This window comes from Lutjanus erythropterus, chromosome 17, assembly GCF_056507025.1.
Source record: "Lutjanus erythropterus isolate fLutEry1 chromosome 17, fLutEry1.hap2, whole genome shotgun sequence".
In the NCBI taxonomy this organism is placed as follows: domain Eukaryota; kingdom Metazoa; phylum Chordata; class Actinopteri; order Lutjaniformes; family Lutjanidae; genus Lutjanus; species Lutjanus erythropterus.
In genome coordinates, this window is record NC_139333.1 from 30,974,325 (window position 1) to 30,987,513 (window position 13,189).

Here is a 13,189-nt window from a genome sequence, read left to right on the forward strand (position 1 = left end):
TTAAGAAGGTGAAATCAGAGAATTTGGCCATTATTTATCTTTAAAAAAAATGACTCAAAATGATTAATTGATTATCAAAACAGTTGGTGATTAATTTCACAATCAATTAATAGTGGACAAGAGCAAATGTAATCACTGTCATTCTATCACTTTGTGGCATTTTTGCAACTTAATTTGGGCACAGCTCCAGAGGTGATACAAAATCCAAGTTCCAAGTACTTTTCAAGCAGCGCTGCTGATTGTGATTGTTCAAGCAGATGGGACTTCACATCACAACAAGAATGACAGCGAACACAAAATTAGCAATCATCATTTTGTTACTGTGTCTGTATCCAGAATACTTCTGATGGCATTTTAATGTAAGCAGAGAATAATAATAAGACAAGAGAAGGCTTGGAGGACAAACCAGCATATCCAGGCCCTCATCAGTATTTGTGGAGTGGAGGATATTTACTGGGACAGGACAAGGAGTCAGCAGTTAAAGCACAAGACGTAGACAAGAAGATTTCTCTGCATCTGGCAGAAATGGGTCACAACACACAGTCAAACAATTAGGGCTGTCCCGATTATTCGATGTAGTCGAATAATCATCCAATTTATGTTGACGTAAATACGTCGGCACGCACAACATATCGTCGAGCATCGTTGACGTAAATACTTCGACACGTGCATACCGTCAGTTGTAAACAAGCACGCACAGCAGAAAAGAAAGGAGAACAGCAGAGATGGTGGAGGCTCCGGATTCCAGCCTTCTGGGCGGGGAAGAGGAGAGCGGCACCACGAAGCAGCTAAAAAAGCGGACAAGAAAGTCCAAAGTATGGACATATTTCAAAGAAAAGTCAAACGAGTTGGTCGTCTGTAGTCTTTGTAAAGCCGAGTTAGCGTACCACAGCAGCACATCAGCGATGAATGAACACCTGAAGCGACGTCACCCAGGTGTACTGCTGGAAGACGACAGAAAGTAAAAAGCTGGAGAATCGTAAGTCCATCTAACTTACTAACTAATATGACCCGGTTTTACTGAAGTTGCTGTTACGTGCGACGTATTAATGTGCATCGTTAAGTGTCATTTCTCAAAGCAGCGGGTTGCAGTCACACAGTGTTGTGTGCCTAAAAGAGATGTGACTGTTCATTCAATTTCAAAGTTTTTTTTTACTTTAATAAACAAAGAATTTAAATAAGTGTTCAGAAGTATTTTTGTGAATTAATAATCGTCAACCAAAAAATAATCGCTAGATTTGTCGAAAAATTAATCGACTAATTGGGAGAAAAATAATCGTTTGGGACAGCCCTACAAACAATGCAGGGAACAAAATAAGCGGATAAAATAAGATTATTTAAAAAAGGTTCATAATGTGCACAGTGCAAGACTATGGAGGTGACTGGACACCACTCTGGGCCTTGTGTCAATCATTTGTTTCCAATTCAATTTGTTTTCAGCACCACTATTTTCCATGGTTGAGCACACGTGTGCAGTAGATTGCTATCTAGAGGATCAGGACAGTGGCTTTGTGAATAGATCCGTGGACAAGTCCGTATGATCACAAGAAATTTGGGGGTACCTTTAAGTACACAGAGAACCTATGCATACAACCTCTAGTGATGAAATTTAGGACACGTTGTGTCGACTGCACCAAAATGAGTCAACGAAATGATTACAAGTGAGAAATACTACAACGTTAATTAAGTCTCAAAACTTGTGCAAATCAAAAATAGGTGTGTGCTTGTGATTTTAAGCTTGGGCGGTATAAAGGTATAAGGAAATCCTGATGGTGTGATTTTCAATACCATCATAAATACAGACGCTCCTCTTTCTATTAAGCTGATACTGAGACACTGTATTGTACTGTGCAGCTTACACCACCAGGGGTCAGTCTCTGCGCAGCAGCACAGCTATGCACATAAACATGGCTTTCATACGAAGAAGAAACAAAGCATCTCAGGAATAAATTACGACTAAGTGGTTAGAAAGCAGAAAAATGCCTCTGCCCCTGTTTTGGATTATTTTGGATTCAGTCCAAAAGATAAAGGAAAGCTAACACTGCAGACTACTGACTGGTCAGAGTGGTGTTTCGTTGTGGGTGTGCAACTTTAGTGAGCATCACAGAGGGCAAGGGGCAGACTAATTACTGGTGACAGAGTTACAGTGAATGCACGCGGAGCAGAGGGAAAAGTGAGCAGTGAAGTTGTCATTCTTATAGAACATACAGATACCACACTGTAAATTTACAGTATAGGTGTGACTTTGTCGGTGGACAAAGTGGAGCTCCTGCGTGTGTGTTGTTTATCAGCTGTGAGAATAGCAGCTCCGCCTATGGAGTGGGAGTGTTAAGTACAGTGGAGTACATTGTAGTTGAACAGTATTCGCAAACAGAAAACAATCCATGTAAGAAAGCAATTCTGCTCTGCATGCACAAGCTCGATCCTCCTAATGCACTCGCTACTGTTCAACACTTAGTCTCTCATTAATGACTGAACCACACTGCAAGACGTTCAGAGACTTTGCCATTCACACTACACCACTCTCTTCCTTGTAATTGTGAGTCTTGAGGTTGCTGAGCTTTGCACACTACATGACTGATCAGAGACAAGAGGTCACTAACTCCAAGATCATTCACTTGGAGAAATTCCTGATCTGCTCTCCAAACCCTGTTTTGTCACAAAAATGTGCTAGAAGTGACATTAGATTATTAATACTGAAACATCAGTGTGCAGCACATTACTGTTGCGTTCACATTTTGGGGGATTTGTCTGCGTTATCCAGAATTTGTCTGTGTGCAGGAGATGAGGACTAAAATTGTGCAGTGTGGCCTTGTCAGAGGCAGAGACAGTGGCTGACATCCCCCCTCCATCCTCATCTCTCATAAATACAAGAATAACAAAGTATTTTAGAAAATAATGACCATTAAATCCATTCTAACTACATTATTTAACACAGAAATTCCTTTCAATATAATTCACATCAGTGAGGGATTTTCCACTGGTGATAGAATTTTGTGACGGTGTTAACTGAGACACAACCATATGTGCTATGATATATGACTACATGTAAGTGTATTTGGGAGTAACTCACCATGCCAGTGTTAGGTCAGTGATGGTCTCCACCACAGTGTAGAGCGCAAACACAATCCAGTACATCATCCATCGCACCTACACAGACACCCAAACAGAGAAAAAAGTGAACATTAGAGCTAGACTGACACATCGAGAAGGCCAATATATCAACCAGTATTAGCTGAAAAATGTGGGCAGTGACAGTTACATTGTTTAATCTGTAGAGCTGTAAATATTCAATTAATCACCAACTATTTTAATAATCATTGGTAGTCATTTTTAAGAAAAAAATATGTCAAGCTTCTCTCACTTCAGCGTCTTAAATGTGATTATTTTTTGGTTTCTTTACTCCTTTATGACAGTCAACTGAATATTTTTGGGTTGTGGACAAAACAAGACATTGGAGGGTGTCACCTTGGGCTACAGATTTTTCACCATTTTCTGACATTTTATACACCAAACAACTAATCTATTATAAATAACTGACAGATTAATTAACTATGAAAATAATCATTAGTCGCAGACCCGTTAAACTGTATGCATCTATTTTTGTACATAAGGGGAGCATAAACAGTCCTTTACTTGCTTATTAGAACAAAATCTAATTTTGGGGGTTACATGAATATTTAATTGTACCGTGTAGCCATTTGTGTCACCTCTCATAATTGTGGTGAGAAAACCAAAATGCAGCAACTGTCAGGGATGTTCCTGGCAACTAATTTCCCTACCAATCAAACACAAAGTTTAATTTAGACTAGTTGGCTAGTCTAACAGTAAGAAAACACTTAGAAACCAGGTAAAATTGAGCAGAATTTATTAATGGATAATGTTAAACCTTGTCCAAAAAAATACTGCATGTATTCAGAGTCATCTGAAGATGTTAATCACATTGTTACTGACCAAATTATATTATCAATGCCTCATACATTTGCACCATGCATTATGAATATTGAACATCATCCTTCAAAATATGACAGCAGCTCACTAAATGCTTCAACTTTTCAGACCGAACAAGATCACAGTGTCTCGGGTTAAACAACATACCCGGAGCTGACATTAGCTGCAAGCCATAAGCAGTGCAGCAGCTGCACTGCTTGCAGGTTAATGTTCTTGTCAACGCTGAATGTGGTTACTCATTGCTCCAGTCGAGTGGTTATGTACCAGTTTATTGTGACACAGCCTACATTCAACCTTATTTTCATTTTCTACATTAAAATAATGATAAACCGTGGTGTTCACAAGTCACCTGTCCCACTTTGGTGATAACAACATCTGGGCCATCAGGGCATTTGCAATGGTTGAAGCTGCTGAAGCTGCAGCACTGGGTAGAGGTGGGTGGTTGTGTATCATCTTAGAGGTAACAGTCAACTGGCTTTGGACTTGAATGAGATATTGATAAATAGCTTAGCTGCCTGGTTTGAAGTGGCAAAAGGAAATTATAATTGAGCACAGAAATTGAAAGCTGAGAAAATAAAGAAAATAACAGAAAGAGGTCTGACTATGTTTGGTGATGCTGATTCAGTCCTTTTTGTTCTTCTAACCCTGTTCTGAATCTATCTAACAGGTGAACGTGGTCATTATGGTCAATACTTAAGGACTTTAATAACTGGATTGAAGCCACTTTAATACTCAGCAGGGCCTGAGAGTTACATGGTATTCTTCTCTTTTCTGTCTCCTTTTATCCTGTGCCTTTTTCACTCTCAGGCCAATAGTGGTGAAGGGCAAACAGAGGTTTAGCATTTTTTCTCTCTTTGCTTTTATGCTTTCTGCTGTCCTCTCTGCTCTCTCGCTCCCTCCGTCCCTCTTTAAGGGCTTTCCAGGCTCTTCTGGCTGGATTTCCATATCAAAGCCAGCGGTAGACGGTGGCAGGCGGGCAGACAGTCACATGGCAGGCTGAGGTATTAGCCAGACCCGGCCGCTGCCGCATGACTGAACACACACTGACACTAGCTAATGAAATGTCAGTGTGTGTGTGTATGTGTGGGTGGAGGAGTGAGAGAGAAAAGTCTGTTTGAAAGAGGGAGAACAAGAGAGAGGAACAGAGAACACAAACACACACATTCACCTGTCTCACACACACACAAACTCTCACAATTACACACTTACCCGTCTGCAGTCTATCTCACATTAGGCAGACGCTGAACACACACACACACACAAACACACACACACACCGCACGGTCTCTCTGCTGCCTGCTCCATTACTGCTGGACTGGTTAATTGGTGACCTCATACTGAACTCCCTCCACACTTGCACACACAGAGAGGCTCATGGGAATGATAAATGTAAAGGAGAGAGTGAAACACAGAGCCAGTGAGATGGAGAGGACATCTAATTTATATGTTTCAATCTACTTTTGCCTCCACTGCTTCTGTCTCTCCCTTTCATCTTCCACTTCATACTCCGTTCTTTCTCTTCTCTTTCGTCTTTAACAGTATTTTCTCCTCTTTCCTCTTTCTCTTTCCCTCCCTCCTTCATCTCATCAGTAGGGAGGACATTAAGATGTGACCTCAGTGAAATATACAGCAGCCATTTTGCCTTCCTGAGGCAATAGCAGACATTTACTAGCCCCGTCTGTGAATAACTGCCTTCCATTAAAAGAGAGAAGGAAAAAAAAAACACCTGACATCAGCTCTTTACAGCCACTGGGTCCACTGGTAATGCTAAGCTTTGTAGACAGAGCATGAAGACAGAGCTGGGCAGCAGTAGAGACTGACTGACGGACAGTTACACCTCACCACCCAACGACTTTCACTCTTCATGCTGAATAACTAATTCATATTTAAGTGAGTAAATAGTGCTAAATGTTGATAATTATTACCTTCTAATATTTTTTGTGCACATTTATGACTGTATACTCAAGGACCTCTCGTGGCTGAGGTGATTAAATGAAGCTAATAAAAAAGCCCTGCAATAGTAGTATTTATGTGTATGGAAAAAAGAAGAAGAGGAGAAGAATCTAGGCTCAATCATAAAAGACGCCAATGTGGGATGCCAAATTTTTTAGCTTGAGGTAATGTTAAGTATTTGTAGTATGCTAAAATAGCAAACATATGTTCGTACACTCCTACTGGTTGATTAACTTTGAACATCTCTCAGTGCAACATAGGACCACCATTTTGGTAACCTGACATGCCAGGTGATTTGTTACACAGAACCATCTGGGAAGGGCAGGCACTTTCAAAAAACATTTGGCAGGTGATTGGAGGAACCATCTCTCTATCATCTCTAACAAAAGCTAACTTCAACCAATCAGATCAAACTTTTGCTGAAGCTGGTTGAGAGAAGAGTGAAAACATCTTTTCCATGGAGAAAAGCCTTCAGTATCATTCTTTGCTCTTCTTTCAGTGAAGAAATACTCTCCAGTTCTGATGTAACTGATGCTATCACAGTATCTACGCTAACCTCTTCAGGAGCCACTATTGTTTGTTTGACATGCATTGCTTCCATGGACGCATCTTGCTGTCACACCTAAAACCATGCCCATAGCTGCCAGTAGTCCCTCCTAAGATGCTGATTGGCTGCACCACTTTTGGTGCGGACACAAATGGATAACTTGAAGCCTGGCAAGAAGGATTCTTGTGTGATCTCACAAATCCAGCTGCCTCATAAGCTACCACCAAAAATATCGCCATGTTTCTTTCATGTTTATTATCTTTTCTCTTGACAGCCTAAAACCACATAGTATGTACCCACTTTTAAACCAGAGCTTTTGCAAATTAATTCCATACACTGTATGTTAAGATCCACTAAAGTTAGGCAAAATATGAGATGAATTTTGTTCAAAAACATGAAATTGTGGATCCAACTAGGAACCATTATAAAGTGAAGAGCAGATCAGGAGGAGAATACTTTGATCGCACATTAAAAATGAAGTGGATATTTAAAGCGAACCTGTTAGCACCAAATGGCGCAAAACAGTCAGTAGGTTCAGTTAAGTCAGTAGTTGTCAGTAGGGAGTACTTGAAGAGATCAATATTTTCTGAGGTGGTACACGGTGTAAAAAGTCTGAGACATTGATCTAAATAAATAACAAAATGTTCTCATTAAACAACAACATTGAACTGGAAGAAGAATAATTTGGACATATTTGTTTTGTTTGTTGCTTCCTTATTATCAACTCAGTTACAATACCATTACACTACTCAATGCATCTTAAAGAAAACTGAAACTATACTACACAAAATCACCTTATTAAAAACATTGCATACATCTAGATAAGGAAACTTGCACATCTGCATAGTACTGAGTGTGCTCTTCTAGTTAGAATTTTAATGTGAACTGAATGAGGAAAATAGTGCCACAGCGTCAATTTAAATGCAATGTAGTGAGGGATAGTGTCCAGTCCAGTACTGTTAATGAGGGGGAGTGATGGAAAAATGGAATTAATCTTCAGAAGGAGGGAGAAGAGGTTGTTTTAATCTGCGCTTTTACTTTTACTGTTCAACCAGACTGACTGAGAGACATGTCTGTCAGCATGCACCCACATGCACTGTATGTACACATGCACACTCAGAAGAAAGCAATAAAAAGATGAAAAAGAAGGCTGGGCCTCTGGAATGAATTTTAACAGCCAACTTTGTCATGAACTGGAGTAACCTCTAGCAGGGCGTGCTGCAGCAAGTCACAAAAGCAGCCACAGGCCCGTTTCAGCATAGGATAGCCGCTATCTTCAAGTAATGAACTCTGATTCATCAAAGTATACAGTAAGTCCTATAGTGCCTTAGGGTATGCCTAATGAAAAAATAAATTCAATTTTGTGAATTTGTTTTGGTCATATGATCATGAAAGGCTGGAGGGCTTATTTGCAAACAGCAGTGGATGCCACTTCTAGCTCCTCCTCCAGTTAGATCCAGTCTTCATTCACTGATTCAGCACTACTCCTGACATTTTCTCAAGGGGCCACAAAGTGCAAAGTGTGCAGCTGAGGTCCAGTGAAAAAGGTTAGTTCAAGATGAGGTTAAATTGTGCAGCAGGAGGAACTCATTCCAAAGTTTCTTCCAAATGTGTCACAGGCTTTCAAGGACTGTGTGACTGATAATGTCCCTGCATCACAAAAATGAAGGATTTCTGCTTGAATTTGATGAGACAACTAAAGTTGGCAAAGTGATGGTTGATGAACAGAATAAAGTAGGATAGACAAAAAGTTGGTACTGTGTGCATCCTTGTTCTAGAAAATGCATCATCATCTGCCCGGTCACAAGTAGGACTTGACAAAAATACAGTATTATCATATATTTGGTGGAATCATATCATGACAATGTGACTGTATCTTATTTCAGTGTTAAAGAGTTTTGCAAAAGAAAATTATCATTAAAAACAAGGTATGCTTCAGAGAATTCTGAAAACGTGTTGATACCTGTTTTTCTACAGTAATGTAAGTACTGGGGATGCAATTGTAAAAGCCCTGTCTGTTGTTAAGTGTCAAAAGGAAGAAGAAGAACATCTTTTGACACAGAAAAACAACAACCCGTTGAAGATGGCAGCACGTGCAGCAGCAGCTCCACCTCAATTTGTTGAAAGAAGAACGGTAAACAAAGTTGTGTATGAAAGTAGTTTGTGTATTAATAATACATTTGCAAAAACCAGGATGTTAACAGTGCAATCTAATTTTTAAGATTAAAGTAAGAAAGAAAACACTTACAACTTGGTGAATCCCATCAAAAAGAATTCAAGGGGAATGAGTTTAAACTGACATCAACATTCCATTAACAAAGTACCCAAAGTGTTGTCCTTGTCTTAAATATACAATAGCATTATACTTGTAAGGGATAGCTACAGTAACGGCTGCCATATTAGGCTAATGTAATATAACCATTGCTCATAGCACTAAGCTACCATCCTGTCTCCTTGCTATTACTGTAAGTCTGCATCTTCTGTTATCAAAATATAATGTTAGTATTCTAAATTTACAGATTGATGTAAATTTAAATGATTGCCGCACTGTGAGTTCAGCAACTATTTTAAGTTCAGCAGCAGAAATTACTTTTACATTCCATTACTGTCCAGACATGGCAACCTGCTCTCCTGATAATGATTTGCATTAAGCTTAGTAAATATCCTCCTCAGTCTTTTGTTCTGGAAACTCTGAGTTTTTATTTTCAGAAAAATGACAATGGCTGAATTTTATTATTGTTTGTGTGAAAATATTGCTGCAGTGGTAATGTTCAACAGGTGCCAAATCAAGGGAGCACAAACAGCCAAACATTCAAACTGAATATCCTGGTTATTTTTCTCATCTTCACTTCAATCCATTCCCTCCTTGGATTCAGAGCTGTTAAGAGAAACTGATGGCAATTTACTCCTACCAACCCAACTGCTTTATGCAACAAAGAAGTGGGCCCGAGAATCAGTAACAGAGGCAGACAGTGAGGAAGACAAAGAAAAGGCAGAGTCACAGCTTACTGCATCTAAACCTGTGAGCTGGTGTGTTAAAGCTGTGTGTGAATGTGCTACTAACTCAGCAGACTGGGATTTCACTCTCACTGACATTCGATGCATCACCCAACTCCACCAAGAAAACACAGCCAAGCTCTTAAACCTATATGGATGTATACGTCCCTGTGAAAAACCTGGGATAAAATGGAAATCATTGTTGGGACAGAACTTGCACTCTGCTCCAATGACTTTGGAAAATATACTACATGTCTACAAACACAGACAGCTACTTCCCTAAACACTGAATACTGTCATCAGATAACATTTTCACAGGTGAATCTCTGAGATATGGTTACCATGCTGGGAATTCAAAACTGTGCAAATTTTGCAGTAAAATAATTTCTTTAATATACATGTACATGGAGAACAACAAATCTACAGCCTGACAGAGATGCAGCTCAAATACATTCAAATCTGAGATTCAATCAATCAAATTCCTATGCTCATCTGAATTGCATTTAGAGAAATATTTATCTCTCTTTGACAAAATGATTGTCATCAAAAGAACACTTCATATCAAATTGACAAGAGTACCATATTAGGCCACATCTTTTCCTTTTAAAATAGTATTTATAGATTTCACCTGCAGAACTATGAGCAGTAAGGCTCAGGTAACATTTCCCCTTGCTGATATACAGTATATGCAGCATTCTAATGTGAACCCCTCCTACAACATTTGTTGGAACCAGAGTTTCTTGAATAGCCTGTGGAGAAGAGTTGGAGCAGTCAGTCTCCTGTCACCCTTTAGTGTCAGTTGCATTTAAACTTCATTGGGTGCCCTCAGTTAACCCTGAACATCTCCACCCTCACACTCAAGTAGCTCACATATTTATCTACAAGTATTTCAAACTACTGAAAAATATAAATACTCCCAATACTTCAGGTGGACCTGTAGTAAAAGGAAAAAAGAGGAATATTTGACAAATTTAGCAAACTAGACAAGGAAACTGACTAGTAGACAATGTCTACTAACTAGCCATTGCCACAGGTAGATCTATGATTTAAAGCAAACAACTTCATGTCCCTTCTATGACGATTCTGGGTCATATAGAAAATCACTAACATATCTACCTGAAGTAAATCAGGTACAATAAAAAAACATTAAGAACAAGGTACAAAATTAACACCTGCCAAGCGACAAAAAGCAGTAAATTTTGTGTTTGGCTGAAAAATGAATTAGGGCCACCAGCCAGGTGGTGGGTAAAAAAATTGTAATCACAGCTTAGGGTGCGGTTTACATCGCTGTGTTTCTTTGTGTACCAGCTCAAACTAACATGACCCTCACTGTCCACCACACCTCTTGTGATGACAAAAAAAATAAGTTGAAGCACCTTATTATTATTATTTGCTGCTTTGTTTTTGTCTGTTTTTTCCATAAGAAACATCTGCGTTACTTGTTATTAGAGATGTGGCGACAAGAAAAAAACGTAAAGATGAAGAGGAGGGTCACAGAGGTCATGTAACCACTGAATGGAGTACAGAGATCCTGGCTAAAATATGAAGCTCCAAACCACAATATGTACCGCAGCATTTACCAGCAACACACAAGAGAGAAAGAAACAATTCATTTCTCCTTGGCAAAAAAAGCTTGAAACATCAAGGATCATGAAAATTCAAGTGTCACAAAACTTGGACCAGCGTTATCTATTCTGCTGTCTCTTTGAAGTGATGCTAAATGTGAGTTTGCCACTAAAAATAAATTCTAGTCAAATAATGCATGATGCAGTTTTACAGCCAGTAAAAAGTATTTTGGTATGCCAGTAAATTTTCTAATTTTAATTGCCTTTGACAGATGAGTCACAAAGTTCATTTTGGACCCTGAGTAAGAGACAAAACTAGTAAATGCACATCAGACACAAGATTCATAACTGTACTTTCAACCAGGAGTTATGAACAGGGCTGAACAATTTAGAAAATATAAAACTGCAATTATTTTGACTGATACTGCAATTGTGATTTGATCTGCAACATTATAGGCAATGATAATTTTTACATCATTCTTCTTATTTTGATTTATTATTTTGATTTAAAATGACTGGTGTGATTTTTTTACAGGAATCTGTACCAAATGAGGATTTTTTTTTTTTATTTCTGTAGAATCTGATATGTAGTACAGCACATCTCTGCTTCACCACATTCATTAATTTAAACGTTTAGTTTAGTTTAGTTAAAGAACACTGTTACACATGAATAATGCTGGCTGCAAGAGAGTTATTACAGGAAAAGGAGGGTATCAAAGCTGTTTGGTTTTATGGGTTATCAAAAACATAGGAAGACAGGAAGAAGAGGAGAAGCAGCTACAGCCCACTTCCACATGCTGGAGCTTGTACACTGAACTGGCAGGACACACACAAGGAGCACAGAACAATTTCATATACACAAGGCTTGACTTGCCAGCCTACCCAAAACAGAGCAATTAAATGTAGCAGCTACTGTCTGAAGGGTGAATACTAAATCTAAGATAATCTAAGATCACATGCACAAGAAAAATGGCAACATGATTAGGCACTTCTGTTTTTGTTCTTATAAATGAAACACTGGTATGCACAAAAAAAGCGGTGCTGCCACATGTACATTAAAAATAATCAACATCTTCTCAGCTGTATTGCTGACACAACTATCCAAGTTACAGTGTGGCATGATGAGGATGAAAATGGACAAGGAACAAGGGAGAGCAGCGTCTCTAAAATGAAAATTTCTATTAGAGGGTTACTATAGCATTTTTTTTTCAGAGATACTGAAGCTTTGGTCAATGTGGTCCTTTCTATGCGCTCATAATAAATGTACTCTGTGACTCCAGTACAAGAAAAGTAAATGGTCATATTACACATGTAAGTTTAAGTGTACGTTGGGGGTAGCGGAATCAAACAAAAATCAAGCAGGTCATCCAAACTGCTGAGTAATGCTCATGAACTTACATATTCCTTGACATTTTTGGTCTTGACAGCTTTGTAAGAGTAGTACGCCGGATAAAGAGTTCCAAACACCAGCCTGCATGGGGAGAGAGAGAGAACACACAACATGAAGATCATGTCTATTACAATCATGTTAAATAAATAACCACAATTAGCTACTTACTATGATTTCTCACAAATCTGGAACCAACATGGACATTCTTTGCTGAAGTTTGATGTGCATTGTTTGCATTTCAGATATGCTACTGTAACTTGCCATACACTGGTAATCTGGATATAACCCTATATGTAATGGATCTATATTACGGTTTTATACACTATCAGTGCATTTTTTTAAGTTTAGAGCAAAATCAGGTTTGTTTGGGCTTAAAGTTGAAATTGGGTTGGTGGGTTTTCACAAGGCAGAAGAAACACTGATAGATACAATTGCTGTGATTATAAGTACAGTTTACAATCTACAATTTGTCTCCACCTTTACTGTCTGATTTCTACAACCACACAGTTTCTCACTTGTGAAGGGGATTTTTTACTCAAAACAAAATGGCAGTACCATCTAATCCTAAAGGCAAACTCTCATACAAAACTGTGATTTTCCAGTTAAAAGCCATCATATGTTCTTGCAGCACAATCTGGGGACTTATTTATATCCTGCTATGATGGGGTGTTGGGTCTTGACCCACAGTCTGAAAACCACTGGAACCCAAGACAATGACTCAATGTTTCCTCTGTAATCTTGTGTAGCAGCAGTGGTTAGGGGTAATGTGGGGGTTGGTTCCATGTT

The 13,189-nt window shown here is 38.9% G+C and overlaps 1 protein-coding gene across 2 annotated transcripts in view; it reads right to left on the reverse strand.

Annotated features, from left to right (window-relative positions):
• Positions 1 to 13,189, reverse strand: part of reep3b (receptor accessory protein 3b) — a 47,683-nt gene that overhangs the window by 20,199 nt on the left and 14,295 nt on the right. Inside the window, exons 1-2 of one of the 2 annotated variants that reach the window (XM_084740261.1) lie at positions 12,412 to 12,540; positions 3,074 to 3,150 (exon numbers count right to left, since the gene is read on the reverse strand). In XM_084740261.1, coding sequence (XP_084596387.1) covers positions 3,074 to 3,150; positions 12,412 to 12,540 — 206 coding nt within the window. Of the gene's footprint in view, positions 1 to 3,073; positions 3,151 to 12,411; positions 12,541 to 13,189 lie in introns of those variants that run through there. The other variant, XM_084740262.1, reaches the window with a different exon arrangement.